General features: G+C 43.1%; 1 protein-coding gene across 6 annotated transcripts in view; it reads left to right on the forward strand.

The window, feature by feature from the left end:
* adgra1b (adhesion G protein-coupled receptor A1b) overlaps positions 1 to 16898 on the forward strand; it is a 156044-nt gene that overhangs the window by 35291 nt on the left and 103855 nt on the right. For 5 of the 6 annotated variants that reach the window (XM_077494791.1, XM_077494792.1, XM_077494794.1 and 2 more), the window contains one exon: positions 13200 to 13413. In XM_077494791.1, coding sequence (XP_077350917.1) covers positions 13200 to 13413 — 214 coding nt within the window. Of the gene's footprint in view, positions 1 to 12637; positions 12695 to 13199; positions 13414 to 16898 lie in introns of those variants that run through there. The other variant, XM_077494796.1, reaches the window with a different exon arrangement.

The following is a 16898-nucleotide window of genomic DNA, read 5'->3' on the forward strand; positions in this document are numbered from 1 at the left end:
AAATATTAAGGTTTAATGTTCCATTAATATAACATTCCTCCATGCTTAAGGTGTGAACCCTAAGACGTTTTGGTGAATATTTTTCCATCAAAAATGGATATTTAAAAATCGATTCAGCCGCCTATTGAATCGATTCGAGAATTGCGTGATGTAATATCGCGATACATTGCCGAATCGATTTTTTTTTACCACGCCTAATATCTACTGTGAAATACAACACGAATATAGCCCGCTAGCTTTGACAACAATTAACAACGCGTAGAGGAGCTGACCATTTGGTAGCGTCACCATCCGACCTCGCCGCTTCGCCTCCATCATGTCTTCAGCCTGACAATCTTCACCCGCTGCTCCTTCTGCTCTGCCATCTGCCTGCTCAACTCCTGGCTTAATGTCACATCATCTCTGACTTGCTTGGCTGGACATTCCATTGTCCAAAAGTCTCCTATCAAAAAATCATTGACCAGTTAGTTGCTTGATGCTTGTTAAGTTGATCTCAGGTGAGGTCTTGCAATATTTTCTGAAGTCTTGCTCCCTTTCTTGATGGCTCGTGTGATGTCATGATGATGTTTGAACTTTTATGGATGTATACACAATGGGGTAGGGATGTTCGATACCACTTTTTTTCAGACCGATACCGATACTCAGACCCTCAGTACTCACCGATACCGATACCAACTGCCGATACTAGTAGTAAATTTTGACAAATAAAAAAAAATCACTAAAAGATATTTTTAAACAAATATATTTCCTTTAACTTTGACAAAAAAACAAACAAAAAACAGCACAGTCACTCTTCAATAGTCTTAACGCTCTAAATAAAACACAAAAATGCTCTTTTAGTTTAAGATTCACAATTTTGAAGTATTTCCAAACCGGTGAAGTTTTGGTGAAAAACTGTTGCAAGCTAGCACCAGTTACAGGCAAGGAGGACTCACTTAACGTCTTCCCCCTCTGCCATTGGTCGCTTTTACTCGTCTGCGTCACGAGTACTCGAGTACTTGAAAAAAGGCTGGTATCGGCCCGTTACCGATACCTGGTATCGATATTCGCCCATCCCTACAATGGGGCATTTTATTGGTGCCAGACTTGGGCATGACTTTTGCCTAATACATGGAGGATATCACCCCAAGTCCAACATCATGAACCTGAGGATGATGTCCTCCAGAGAGATACTACTGTAAAAAAAAAAATCCTCAGCACCAAATCCTTGACAAGGAGGAGAATGAAGATGAACCATTTTGGAGCGACATACCCAACATGTGTTAATAATAGTATTAAAGATGTGGCTAATATTGAGAAATCTTACCAATAGCTAACCACAGAAATTGAATAGTCTACAACACTGGGGAGGATTTCAGGTGCATCCCAGGTTGAGACTACCAAAATTGGTGAGTAGATCAAACAGATTGGGCAGAAGAATAAAGTCCAAGGAACAGCTAAGAAACTGCATAATTTTTTGAGTCCATTGCCTCTGGTAGAGAACATAAGCTGGAAGGAGGAAACACAAGACCCACAGTATGACATTCATTACAAAAAGAAAAAAAAGAGGAACAGTACCCCCCCACTTGGCAAAAAAAGACTAATTTAACTAACGCTACATTTTGAAATGTTAGAACGAGTTTTTAAGTTCATTCAATTGATTTTGATATTTTAGCGTTCCCTCTTCATTGTTATCTCTCCACCTGCTGTGAGCTGTTTAGCAAAGCCAATTATTTAGTGGCAGTCTTCCTTCTTGGGCACTCTTGTTGAAAAAGGCATTTGTGACACGTTTGCCCTACTCTCTACCATTTTTCTTTGAGGAAAAAAGATTACATTTGAGGGGTTGCTAGTTTAAATCAGGTAGCATGAGTCCCTGGCATAATACTTCAAGCTGCAGTAAAAATAAATATAACATTTCTTTAAACCTCAGTTTTGTTTAAAACTAAATTTATAGTAATAGATGTACAATCTTGCCTTTCCTGTCTTTTGACTCCCCTCCATTGCATCATGCTGCAGTCCACAGGGGAATAGTGTCTCATATGATAGATTCATCATTCTCTTCTCCCTACATCTGCTTCTGCCGGGGGATATTGCTTTGGAATGAGAAAATCATTGGTTATTTGTTGGTTGTGGTTCTGTGTGTTTTTTTTTTTTTTTGTATGCGTGTACTTGATGAAAGAAGGGCATTATAGTTATTCCTGATGTAGGACGCTTTCTTGAAAAGTTGAAGGGCATTATCTGTTTGGTTTTTTTTCCACGTTGACGGGCTTCATCGTTCCACAAAACACTACTTTTATTTTATGTAATCCTATTTCTATGCATGTTGAATTTGCACTCATTATTCAAAACAATTCCAGGATAATTCTGTTCAGTTACCAGTCAAAGAGCCACTGATGACCTCCGGCATTAGAAAGAGCCACACTGAAAGTATCCACAACACTGTTTTACTAACTGGGTGCACCTGATTGCATCTGCCTAAAATAGTTTATTATAGGCTACGTTCCTTGAGATAACTCCTGTTTTGAATTGACAATATATAAATAAATTACTCAATTTCTTATCATAGATTTCTGTTGAGTTTAATAAAATAAGATACAAGTGTTTCAACCTAAAATACAGATTGGGGGCTTTCACTGCTTTGAGCAAATTAGTGGTAACTGTGCAGTGCTTGTGACTTCCTGCTAGAATCTGATGCCTTTTGTGTTCTAGCCATGGCCATCTGTTTTTTTTTTTTTTATTTATTTTTTTTTTTTTTTACATTGACACCACTGAGCTGAGAACCTCAGCACAAAGTGTAACACATTGATTTTATCTGATGTACTGCAAGAAGTGTGAATTGCATCATCTACAGTGGATATCAAAGTAGTACCCAAAAATCATCCATCCATCCATCCATCCATCCATCCATCCATCCATCCATCCATCCATCCCATATATTCTGTGCATTGTACTTGACAGTGTTGATTTATTTAGTGTTAAATCAACTTTGCAGAGATTATGAGCAATGTTTGTTGTATTAATGCCAATGTGCCTTTTGGACTTATGACCAAAAAGTTCAACATGGTTTCATCGGACCGTAAACCATGAAGTTGGGAGATTTAAAGTGGTATTTATTTTTTCTAAATGTAACTAGGCTTGGATGTTTTTCTTTATAAGATGTTTCTGTGTTACCATCATAGCTCAACCTCATAGTCCAGACATGAAGTATGAAAAAGACTAAACTCTGCTAAAAAACAAAAGAAAAGCAAAAACAAACAAAAAAAACACTCATTTGACAGAAATTCTTGCAGTTCCTTCAATGTTTCCATTGCTCTAGCTTCCTTGACCAGTCACTGTTGGGCCACATTTGCTCCACTTGATGTCTGTCTTCACTGTGTTTCATGGTATACTGTATTTGATGCCTTGAAAATGACTGTACACTTTCCTTAGAACAGAACGTTAGAATCCCTCTGATGCTGCGGAGGCTCTCTGCGGACCATTACTTCTCCTGTCAGACTTGATTATAAAAATGACAGGAAAAACTTAATGGAACAGATGAACATTATTTGAGGTTAATCGCGGACACTTTAAATGATAGCAGGTGCATGCTGACTTCCATTTTATGTGATTGTAAATGTTTTGTTAATACTGGACATAGCCACTAACCCACTTTGAGGCTGTGCGCACTTACCCCAGTTGTTTATTTTTACTTCCACTCTAAAAGATTGTTGTTTTCAGTGGTGTTGTAGAGGTTATAGGTATTTAAACAGGGGTTTGTAGACTTTTTATGTTCACCGTGTGTTTTCATTTACTTGTGTCTAGTAGTGATGTATAAATATACGTCAATGTACAGTATATTAGACAAGCAAAATTGATGAAGTGGTGTATCTGAAAGATGATAAATTCAAGTTGTCGTTTCACACTGTTGCTCCACACACAAGGCTGCTGGCAGCCTCGCAGTTCATGGTAATATTCCCATATCTATCCCACAGGTCCCATGTGTTATGAGCCAAGTCTCGCTCTGTAGAAGCGTGGCCTTATGGGATAAGTTGTACTTTTTTATCAAGTGCTGGGGAAATTGTCTGTTACCAACCACCGCCAGTGTGAAATCCTGGATGTAGAAATTGTTAGAGCGCTTGGGGGGAGAAGAAAAAAAAAAATCCTCTACTGTATAAAGTTTTACTCTTGCTACTGCATGTATCTTAGGTCAGATCATCAAGATCATTACTTGAGTTTTTAGAGTAGCAATAATAATAATAATAATAATAATAATAATAATAATAATAATAATAACGACTAAGTACAATTTCTGGAGAAATTGCGTGAGAATGCTGAAAGCTGAATGCTAAGATTTTGAATGCATGTGGACTGCTTATGAAGTAAATTGAGAGATAAAATATGAAATTATGACCTCCTGGTTACTGGACAATGCACTTTACCAACTGTGGCACCAAGCAGTATCAGACACCTGGTAAATGATACTAAGTTATATGTATAGAAGTGGGCGTGGAAAGTGATACTTAGAAAAAGTTCAACGTCTGTCCCATTGAAAAAATGGGGAAAAGTTGATATTAAATGTGAAATTGTGCAAATACTGTAAGTAATGTGGAATCAGATGATATATATATATATATATATATATATATATATATATATATATATATATATATATATATATATATATACCGCGGGAGGCGTGCATTTTTAAAGCTAGTTGAAATTTGAGCAATGTAATTTGGAAGTATTATGTGGGAGTTGTTATGTGGGAAAAAAGTGTGGAGAATAAAAATCACAACATGGGAGAATGCTTTGGTATTCCCACAACAACAAAAAAAACAACAACAATAATAATAATAATAGTGTAATTTTTAATTAATAAAAATTAATGGAAAATATGTTTGGCAGTTAAAGGAGTGATGATAGAAACATTTCTTGTTCAAGCATTACTATTTAGAGCATGGATGCCCAAACTTTTTCCTCTGAGGGCCACACCCAGAAAAATCGAAGGATGCAAGGGCCGCTTTAAAAATTTCAACTTTAGCTCATTAAATTCTTCCTTTGACATACACTCGTTTTTTTTTTCAAATGTGTATATAGTGCTTAACAAAACAGTCTTACCTTCAAGGAATTAAATTCACATTAGAGTAGAACCTCAACTATTAAAAGCCCATGAGATTGTAAGGTGGAAATCAATCAACATTTTTGGCGTACAAATTACCATCATGAAAAATGTTACTGCAGCATTTGTCCCAGGTGTTATCACATCCTCCTCACAGTTCTGACGTTTGTGGTTTGAATCACAGCTTTACAAGTTCTCCCCATGCTTGCATGGATTCTCTCAGAGGACTTCATCTTCCTCACATCATTCCAGATGTGCAGGACAGCTACAAATATTTTCGAAGTCCACATGCCGCAACCCTCGAGCTCCCGGGCCTGTGGGAGAGGACTCAAGCTTGAAAGAGATACCGTAGGGAGGGGCGAATATTATTCCAGGTATCATATCGGGCCACTAGCAGGCCTTATTTCAAGGTGTTGTACTTGTGATGGTGACCAATAACAGCATTGGTCGCCCTCTTGTGACCGTTTTATGATCAGGAACTTGAAAATAGAAATTAGAAGAATAGAAAATTGCCATTAATTTAATGCATTTTTAAGGAAAAATGCTATATTGTGATTTGTAGGGCTTTCAAATTATCAAATTTTCTTGGGGACATTTTATGTATCAAAAATGGTTTTGGGACTTAGGATTGGTTACTACACAAGTATTCTTACTTGTTCTTGTTGGTCTGAAAAAAGTTGTCTTGAACATCCCTATATAACTCATTAGCTCCCAATAACGTATAAATACGTTTTTTTAAAATGTTCTAAGTGTCCCAAAGACATATTTATACGTTTTTTTTTATCATTTTTTTTTTATGCTAGAGCATACAGAAGGCTTTGATGCAGCTTCTCGACTGCAAAGAACGGTTGCAGAAATGGGAGTTATTACACAAATGGCCAGCAGGTGGCAGCAGAGCAAATGAGATCAACCTGGGCCATGTAGAAAAAAAGCTAAATTACTTACAATTTTAAGTAGATTTGTGAAAACTGATGAAACTTAGCTCTCTTCTAATGCTAATTGCTGCAAAACGGAAACAGAAACATACTTTTTTTCCTGATGAAAGAAGAGACTTTAATTTTTCTTTTGATAGGTTCCATGCTTTTATAGCAATAGAACACAATATTCTGTAGGCCTTGCAAAATCAGTCAAAATCCAGTAAAACAGCCGGGAGCAAACGGCATTGCTTCGGTGAAAATGGCTGGGAGTGAATGAGTTAATAGTCTTCAGCTCACATGCCACCCTGAAGAGGAAAAGCAGGTATATACTGTATATATAATGTATATAGCTAAACATGATAAAAAAAATAAAAAAAAATCAGCATGCAAAGCCCACACATTCAAGTTAAGCAGTTATCTTTGTGGTCAAAAAGAGTGAATAGTTTTGACTATTACTGCAGACTTTTAATTTCTAAATGTAGTATAAACAATATAATTGCTCATGCTCCAGAGGGGATCGTTTAACTGTATCATAAAAAAAGTTTAGTCATCAGGGGGAATGATTCTTCCATAGACGAAGGCATACAAATGATACACGTTTATGCTCCCACAAGCAGCACTGCATTATTTGTTTTTTTTATTTATGTGTCTTTGTATCTCCTTGACACTACCTCACTTGCAACCAATGATTGTGTTTTGCTCCAGCAGCGTCCACCACACAAATACAAGGCTACATTGTGGCTCAAAAGATTGTTTGCAACAGTATCAGCATTTGGCTAATTCAAAAGTCAGTGCCACCATGCTGTTTATGCAGTCTGTCACTAGCATGATTACACAAAGTCCAAGCTGTGGACAATAGAACAGAGTTTTCTGGATCAATGGACATAAATTCCCTCACAATTTATGAACAGATGTCTCTATGCCATATACAGTGCTTACAGTAACCGAATAGTTTTGCTAAATACTGCCGCATACATTCAGGTGATGCCATCGATCCTTCTGCATGTCTCTTAGTGTTTTGAGGTATGGAAGACTTTTATGAAGCATATGTCAAATTGCCCGTCAAATGGCAGCAACAGCCAGAATTGATTGCATACAAGTGGAGGCAAAGATTGTGGTGCTCTTTGGAGCATGGCCAAAGAAATGTCTAGCCTGTATTGAACACCCTCTGAAATAATTCCCAGGGTGGTACAATTTGCTGGCAAGGCTTGAGGCTAATCCTGCTTCATAAATAAAAATGAACAGAACAACAGCAACGTGTACATGAGTTCAATATGATACATACAATATGTGCTGCATGTGCAAATTCTGGAGGATTTTTGTAAAAATCAGACACATGCCTGTATACAGCTCGACTTCTAATCCTTATCATAATCATATTCACTGACGGAAAAAAAGGAGTGTGCTTCCATGATACTAAATAATCCAATAACTGGTATTGCGAAGGCCTTCTATTGTGATGTACATGCAGGGAGTCAAGGAGAGTCCACTGTTATGTGCCGTGAGGCAAAGCAAGGCCAGGACCCAGGATGCAGAGTGAGAGACAAAGTCCACAGTTTATTGTTCACAAAAGTATCAACAGAAAATCACCTTGCTCAGGGAAAAAGTTCTAGAAAACAAAGTAGCAACCAAAAATCACCTTGTTCAGGGATGAAGAAACACTAAAGCGCAAAGTAGCAACATAAAACACTAGGGACCAAAGTAGCAACATAAAGAGCCGTCTTAATAGACCGGTAGAACGAGAAACAAGAACCACTACAAGCCGGAGACCAGGGACTAGAACACAACACGGGTGTGGCAGGAGGAGACAAGCAAACGTAGCAGGTATAGCAAGGGAATGTTCCGGCACAGAACCAAAGGAGGGGCTGGTTAAATAGGTTGTTGGCTCATCAGGCTGATGAGCCTCAGGTGTGGGAGCAGGCCTCTGCCTGCGAGGTTGGCGCCGCCTCCTGCCACACTCTGGAACTGCTAGAGAGACAACAGAACCATCACAGTACCCCCCCCCTAACGAACGCCACCCGGCGTTCGACCAGGCTTATCAGGGTTACGGGCATAGAACTCACGCAGCAGTTGCGGGTCCAAAATGAGGGCACGTGAGATCCAGGAGCGGTCCTCCGGGCCGTACCCCTCCCAGTCGACGAGATACTGGAACCCCCTGCCCCGCCTGCGGACATCAAGGATGCGATTCACGGTGTATGCAGGGTGTCCATCAACGATCCGGGGAGGAGGTGGCGGTGGGGCGGGTGGCTGGAGGGGGCTATCCACGACCGGTTTCAGAAGAGACACGTGGAAAACGGGGTGGATCCTGAGGGATGACGGGAGCCGGAGTCGGACAGCATTCGGGTTGATGATCTTGTCAATGGGAAAAGGGCCAATGAAGCGTGGAGCCATTTTGCGGGAGTCCACTTGAAGGGGCAGGTCACGTGCGGAAAGCCAGACACGCTGTCCCACTTGGTAGTCGGGGGCTGGGGTTCTCCTCCGGTCAGCCAGGCGTCGGTTGCGCTCCGCTGTCCTGGACAGCGCTGCTCGAGCCTCCCTCCAGACTCGTCTGGCACGGCGGAAGTGGGCATGGATGGACGGGACGGCAACCTCGGACTCCTGGCTGGGAAACAGAGGGGGTTGGTAGCCCGAGGTCACCTTAAATGGGGACATGCCTGTGGCAGTGCTGATCAGTGTGTTATGCGCGTATTCCACCCATGGGAGGTGCGCGGACCAGGAGGCAGGAAGGCGTGAGGCTACGCAGCGCAGAGCTGTTTCCAGGTCTTGATTTGCACGCTCCGTCTGACCGTTGGTTTGGGGGTGGTAGCCGGAGGAGAGACTGGGAGAGATCCCTAGTGCCCGACAGAAAGCCTTCCAGACTTGAGAGGTGAATTGTGGACCCCTGTCCGACACGATGTCTGTGGGGATTCCGTGGAGCCTGAATACATGTTGGACCAATAGGTTAGCAGTCTCCAAGGCGGTGGGGAGTTTTGGGAGGGGGACATAATGAACTGACTTGGAGAATCTGTCGACGATGGTAAGGATTGTGTCATTGCCCTCGGATGGGGGAAGTCCCGTGACGAAATCCACCGCGATATGCGACCATGGCCGAGAGGGGATGGGCAAGGGGCGTAATAGGCCTGCCGGGGCTTGATGAGAAGGTTTATTGCGGGCGCAAACTGAGCATGACGCAACAAAAGCCCGAACATCGGCAGCCATGGTTGGCCACCAGAAGCGCTGTTGGATCAGGGAGAGTGTCCGGTGGATCCCAGGGTGGCAAGCGATTCTTGAGGTATGCCCCCAGAGGAGCACAGGAGTCTTGGCGGCAGGTGGCACGAACAGTTTCCCTGGAGGACATTCATTTGGAACTGGTTGGTTGTCAAGTGCCTCCTGAACTTTCTTCTCCACTCGCCACCGCATCGCCCCGACCACACACTCAGGGGAGAGGATCGTGCTTGAGTCCCTCTCTTCCTCTCCAGAGGCGAACTGCCGGGAGAGGGCGTCAGGTTTCAGGTTTCGGGAGCCGGGGCGGTAGGTGAGGGTGAAGTTGAAGCGTCGGAGGAAGAGAGCCCAACGAGCTTGACGAGAGTTCAGTCGTTTGGCGGTGCGAAGATAGGACAAGTTCTTGTGGTCCGTCCAAACAATGAAGGGATGAGTTGCACCCTCCAGCCAATGCCTCCATTCTTGGAGGGCTAGGACCACTGCCAGGAGTTCGCGGTTGCCCACATCATAGTTGCGCTCCGCCGGGGAAAGCCGGCGGGAGAAGTAAGCACAGGGGTGTAGTTTTTGGTCCGCAGGCAGGCGCTGAGAGAGGACGGCCCCCACTCCTGAATCTGACGCATCCACCTCTACCACAAACTGCTGCTCGGGATCTGGGTGGGCGAGAACAGGGGCATTAACAAAGAGTTCTTTCAGATGGTTAAAAGCACATTGAGCATCACCAGACCACACGAAGCGAAGTTTGTTTGAGGTCAAACACGTGAGAGGAGCAGCTATACTACTATAGTTTCGGATAAATCTCCTATAGAAGTTAGCGAACCCAAGGAAACGTTGCAGCTGCTTCCGATTGGTAGGCAGAGGCCAATTTTTAACCGCTTCGATTTTAGAGGGATCGGCCCTGAGCCGCCCCTTTTCTATCACATAGCCCAGGAAATTAACAGTGGAAACATGAAATTCACATTTCTCAACTTTAACATACAGTTTGTTTTCTAGTAACCTCCGCAGGACATCTCTTACGTGCCCCACATGCTCTTCATGTGACCGAGAAAAGATGAGAATATCGTCTAGATATGCGAAAACATTCTTATCGAGCAGGTCTCTGAGTACATCATTCACAAATGACTGGAATGTTGCTGGAGCGTTTGTGAGCCCAAAGGGCATGACCAAATACTCAAAATGTCCCAAATGGGTATTGAAGGCAGTTTTCCACTCGTCGCCGTCGCGTATCCTTACCAGGTGGTAGGCGTTTCGGAGGTCCAATTTGGTGAACACCATTGCATTGTGGAGAGGGCTGAATGCAGCGTCCAGGAGCGGCAGAGGGTACTTGTTTTTAACTGTGATGGTGTTTAAGCTAGTGTAGTCAATGCAAGGACGCAGAGTTTTATCCTTCTTTTCCACAAAGAAAAACCCTGCGCCTAATGGAGATGAAGACGGTCTTATAAGTCCTGCAGCTAATGAGTCGGTGATGTATTTTTCCATTGCTTCCCGTTCGGGTTTGGTTAAGTTGTATAGTCTGTGTGTTGGGAGTGGAGCCCCAGGGAGCAGTTCTATAACACAGTCATAGGGTCTATGTGGGGGAAGGGAGCACGCCAAGTCCTTTCTGAAAACTGCCTTTAAATCGTGGTATTCACTGGGGACGTTACTTAGGTCAATATCTTTTGAGTAGTGGGGAGAGTTAGGACCCCTGGCAGGTAGGGCTGACTTTAGACAGTGGGCATGGCAATAGTTGCTCCAGTTCCGAATTGTGCCTGTGGACCAGTCTATGTGGGGGTTATGCAGCTTCAACCAGGGAATCCCTAGAATTGCGGTGTTGAGGGGGGAGGAAATCACATAGAACTCAATTACTTCATGATGGTTACTAGAGAGTGTCAGTTTAATGGGTGTGGTTCTGTGTGTAACCCTTTCTAGAAGCCTCCCGTCGACTGCAAGAACTTTCTTGGGGGAGGTCAGTGGAGTCAGGGAAAGATTGTTGTTTTTAACATAGTCAATGTCTATGAAGTTGTCATCGGCTCCGGAGTCTATCAGCACCTGGACAGGTAACGAGCAAAGTGTCGTGTGAATCATACCTGGTACCTGTATTTGGGAGGACGAGGGGGAAGATATTCGGCTCACCAGTGCCTCCCTTCCTACTGGTGAGCCCCGGCTTTTGGCAACTCGGGGCAGCTTGCCAAGAAGTGGCCACCCTGGCCGCAGTACAGGCACAGTCGGCTCCTCATGCGTCGCTGTCGTTCGACAGGGGTGAGTCGAGCCCTGCCCAACTCCATGGGCTCGTCGCGAGGTGTCGTGCTGGAATGCAGTTCAGGAGCGGTGCTCGGAGATGAGGCGGTGGAGTTCCCCATGACGGTTGAGCTGGACGGTGAGAAAGTTGACGAGCGACGAGCCATGTCCATCTTCCTCTCCCGCCGTCTCTCCCTGAGCCGATTGTCCATCCGTGTTGCTAATGTAATAAGGTCATTTAGTGAGTTACATTCATCCCTTAAAGCCAACTCATCCTTTATCTCCCCAGCGAGCCCCTTTTGAAAAATTGTTTGTAGCTCAGAGTCCCCCCATCCGCTACTGGCTGCCAGAACCTGGAAAGTTAATGCATATTGAGGGACAGAGTGGCTACCTTGACGCAGATCCAGCAACTGGCCAACTGCTTCCTTGCCTCGCACCGGGTGATCAAAAATGCGTTTCATTTCTCCGGTAAACTGTTCATAATCATTTAGCACTGCCGATCCTTGTTCTGTGATTGCCAAGGCCCAAGCGGCCGCTTGTCCTGATAACAGACTCATAATGAAAGCGATTTTTGACTGGGCAGTAGCATAAGTACTGGGTTGCTGGTTAAACACTAATCTACATTGTAGCAAAAACTGAGCACATGTGCCTAAGTCTCCAGAATACCTAGCAGGAATCGGAATAAATGGCTCTCTGGGAGAAGACGGCTGGGAGGCTGGAGGGGTTGCCGCCGATGGAGAGGGCGAGCAACCAGAGGAGCTGGACGACGGCAGTTGGTGACTCATGGCTGCCATCTGCTTGTTCAGCTGGTCCACACTGGTGGTGAGTTGCTGTAGATGGTCCATCACTTGTTGCAGGGTTGATTGGTGTTGTCCAACAAGTGCTCCTTGTGCCGAAAGCGCACTCCTTAAGCGCTCTGACTCTGCTGGGTCCATTATGGCCGGAACATTCTGTTATGTGCCGTGAGGCAAAGCAAGGCCAGGACCCAGGATGCAGAGTGAGAGACAAAGTCCACAGTTTATTGTTCACAAAAGTATCAACAGAAAATCACCTTGCTCAGGGAAAAAGTTCTAGAAAACAAAGTAGCAACCAAAAATCACCTTGTTCAGGGATGAAGAAACACTAAAGCGCAAAGTAGCAACATAAAACACTAGGGACCAAAGTAGCAACATAAAGAGCCGTCTTAATAGACCGGTAGAACGAGAAACAAGAACCACTACAAGCCGGAGACCAGGGACTAGAACACAACACGGGTGTGGCAGGAGGAGACAAGCAAACGTAGCAGGTATAGCAAGGGAATGTTCCGGCACAGAACCAAAGGAGGGGCTGGTTAAATAGGTTGTTGGCTCATCAGGCTGATGAGCCTCAGGTGTGGGAGCAGGCCTCTGCCTGCGAGGTTGGCGCCGCCTCCTGCCACACTCTGGAACTGCTAGAGAGACAACAGAACCATCACATCCACAGGAGTGCTCAAGGCTTCTCTTCTTTATCAGCTGCTCCTCTCTCGCAGCAAAAGCAACATGTGGGAATGATGGGGGATGAGTGTGACCTTGACGGAATGTGTTTGTGTATAATACTATTTAGTGCGCATGCTGACATTGTTTATGGAAGGCATGAAGCAACAATGGATTACAATTCTGCCTGTGATGCTGCATTTGGAGATGTTAAGTCCACAAACAAGACAGCAAAATTCTCCAGAACGTGTCTTAATTTTCACGCGCTACCTTTTAACGATTGGGGAATGGATGCCTGATATGCTGATTTTGCTGTTTTATCCTCTCTTCATTTCCTAGATGGAGCTCTGGAGATGCCCCTCTTTCATTTGATCCCTTCCCAGAGGCAGCTAGTTTTCCAGGGAGACCGTCTGCCTCTTCAATGCACCGTCACTTACTTGGACCCTTCAGTTGAGCTGCAGTGGCATCACAATGGCCACATTGTGCCCATGCAAGAGGACCGAGGTGTTTATGTGGAGGAAACCGTGCTTCATGACTGTTGTCTGCTTACAAGGTACAAGCAACAGAGTGGATGATTTTGTTTGTAATCGTTCATATCATATATTAACTCATTTGCCCTCAATAACGTGTAAATACGTTTTTTTTTCTGTTCTAAGTGTCCCAAAGACGTTTTTATATATATATATATATATATATTTTTTTTTTATGCTAGAGCATACAGAAGGCTTTGATGCAGCCTCTCAACTGCAAAGAACGGTTGCAGAAATGGTAGTTATTACACAAACGGCCAGCAGGTGGCAGCAGAGCAAAGGAGATCAACCAGGGCCATTTAGAAAAAAAGCTCAATTACTTACAATTTTGAATAGATTTGTGAAAACTGATGAAACTTAGCTCTCTTCTAATGCTAATTGCTGAAAAACGGAAACAGATAGAAACATACTTTTTTTTCCTGATGAAAGAAGAGATTTTAATCTTTGTTTTGATAGGTTCCATGCTTTTATAGCAAAAGAACACAATATTCTGTGGGCCTTGCAAAATCAGTCAAAATCCAGTAAAACAGCCGGGAGCGAACGGAACTGCTTCTGTGAAAATGGCTGGGAGTGAATGAGTTAATTGTGACTTCAGTTTGTCTGGTGTGTGAACCATATGTGTCCTTGCGCAGAAGAAGAGATGACGTCACTCGTGACATAGTGTTTTACGGAAGTAAACGTTGCCAGCGGGAACTGGCTCATCTTTTTGTCGTCTCATATCTACAGAGGAGCGATGCGGGAGGAGGTCGAAATATTTTGGGGAAATGAGATGAGCTTTTTGATTGCTTCACGACATAACGACATATGCCGCGCATAATAAATAAACCATCTGTGTGGTGAAATTGACTACTGACTACTATCACCACAAATGTCCACTTTATGCTTCATGTTTCAAGTGGGATTAAATTAAAGTCCAGATTCACAGACCATTGTCATGTTGGGATTTTGAAGAAGTATAATTTAGACAAATGTGACAAATCTGTTCAGGCAGAGTTCGCGTTGCAAAAAATCCAACGTGTCTGAACTAGGATCACATATGAAGGTGATCCAGGTTGGATTTGAAAATATCGGAATTGAGGCATTAAGATTTTCAAAAAAAAAAAAATAATCAGATACAGGTTATATATGGGCTAAAAACTCCAATTTGGGTCTCATTTGCCTGCAGTGTAAATGTAGCATAAGATGCACTGAGCGGAGTGTCAATTTGGTGGGAAATTGTGCCTTTTATGTTTGAAAATGTTGTAGTTGACCTTTACTCATTACATCAGCATAAGTGGGGTCCACTGCAAGACATAAACTAACGATGTTAACAGCTCTCTATGATGAGGTGATGTGCATGAGGTGTCTACACAGCAAATCTGTCAGTGTTAAATTTCCTGTGTTCAACGAAATCTGGTATAACCTAACCAGCACTACTTTGAGTTTTAAATTGACCACACCCTCATTTCCAGTAAAAGACAAACTTTCCAAATTTCCAGTGTGCTGTCTGCATTTCAATAGCGATACATCCAGTTTTTGTTGTTGGGGCAGTGTGGCTCAGTGGTAAAATGGTCATTTTCCAATCATGAGAGCGTGGGTTCGATCCCAGGCCAGTTTAACTACGTCAAAGTATCCTTAAGCAACATATTAAACCTCCCAAAGTTGTTCCTAATGCTGTGTCATCAGTAGTCAAAAGCGCTTTGAGGGCCTTTTAAGGAGGAAAAATATTATCATTGAAGGACCTTTTACCAGAGTGAAGTGTTAGTTTGAGTTAAATTTTTAACACTAACACTAGTGTAGAGTACTGTCAACACTACTGAAGGGCATATTCACTAAAGGTTTGCGTCACATTTGCACTGCGCTAAAAATGGAGCAATCCGGGAGCGCCTAATTCGCTAAACACACGCAGATGGGGAATTCCCTCACTAAGTGCATGCCAACCAGAATGCGCCACGGTGCACCGGTGTTATTTGCATACATTTGACGCAAAATATGCCCACCCCAATGCAAGTGAGACTCATTGATATGCAGCGTCTAATTCACTAACGCCAGCGCAAATAGCCACACTGAGTTTGCGTGACGCTAATAACGTTTTTGGAAAGCACATATTAACCTGCCGCAACCTCGATTCCGGGATCATGACAGCAGTGCATGGCACAGTGCATGTCGCTCTCTGGCTGATCACGCAGAGAGGAGAGGAGAGGAGAGGAGAGGAGAGGAGAGGAGAGGAGAGGAGAGGAGAGGAGAGGAGAGGAGAGGAGAGGAGAGGAGAGGAGAGAGGGAGAGAGAGAGAGAGAGTGGGAAGGGGACATTTCTCAATGTTGGTTTAGGACACATAACATAACCCGTGCTGATCTGCAATGGCGGGGAGGCATTTTACAATCATTTTTACGTGCCAGATGAATACTCTTTATGTTCCTCTTGGATTGTAACAATGAGTAGCACGGTATGATGACTTGATTGATCCACAAAGCTCACTTCAGCCAATGAAAAACACATGCACGTAGTAAAACTGATTTCACCTTTGCAGCTCACACACATAATGTATGTAAAGACCCACTGACACCCACATCCCAACCTTCCTTCTATATCTCTCAATCATCGAAAGTAGCAGGGATTTAACTTTGGCTATTGGCGCCCTTGATAAGGATCTGAAAGGACAGGAAAGAATTGACTTGGCAGTGAGCCAACATCCCTGCGCAATCTGCAGCCTGTCCCGGGAGAGCTCGGCCTTGCAGCCCGTCCCGCAGCTCTTGCTGATCACACGCAACAGATGCTGAAACATAATTGTTGCACTAAAGTAAAGTAGAAACCTGACACACCTGCTAAAATATATATATATAAATATATATATATATATATATATATATATATATATATATATATATATATATATATATATATATATATATATATATATATATATATATATATATATTCCTGTAAACAACAACCAATTCCGCTTCTAAAATAAATACTAATGATCTGCTCATGAACCACTCAAACTGTTCACAGCACTTTAATTAGTAGTCACACATGTTGACATTTATTGTAAGATTACCATATTTTCCGCATTATAAGGCGCACCACATTATAAGGCGCGCCTTCAATGAATGACATATTTTAAAACTTTTTTCCATATATAAGGTGCAACAGTAGAGGCTGGGGTTACGTTAGGCATCCATTAGATGGTGCTGTGCTAAAGGGAATGTTAACAAAACATTCGGATAGGTCAGTCAAACTTTATTAATAGATTACAAACCAGCTTTCTGACAACTCCATTCACTCCCAAAATGAATAAACATGTTTTCTCAGAGGTAAAGTATTAGTATTAGCTAGCGATCCAAGATGGCGGGATCTTCTGCACATGCGCGTCACCGATCGTACAGGGTCACCGATAGCGTCTTGACAGTGAGACCTGTTGCGGCTCAATATTGATCCATATATAAGGCGCACTGGAATATAAGGCGCATGGTAAGCTTTTGAAAAAATTAAAGGCTTTTAGGTGCGCCTTATAGTGCCGAAAATA

This window comes from Festucalex cinctus, chromosome 14, assembly GCF_051991245.1.
Source record: "Festucalex cinctus isolate MCC-2025b chromosome 14, RoL_Fcin_1.0, whole genome shotgun sequence".
NCBI lineage: Eukaryota > Metazoa > Chordata > Actinopteri > Syngnathiformes > Syngnathidae > Festucalex > Festucalex cinctus.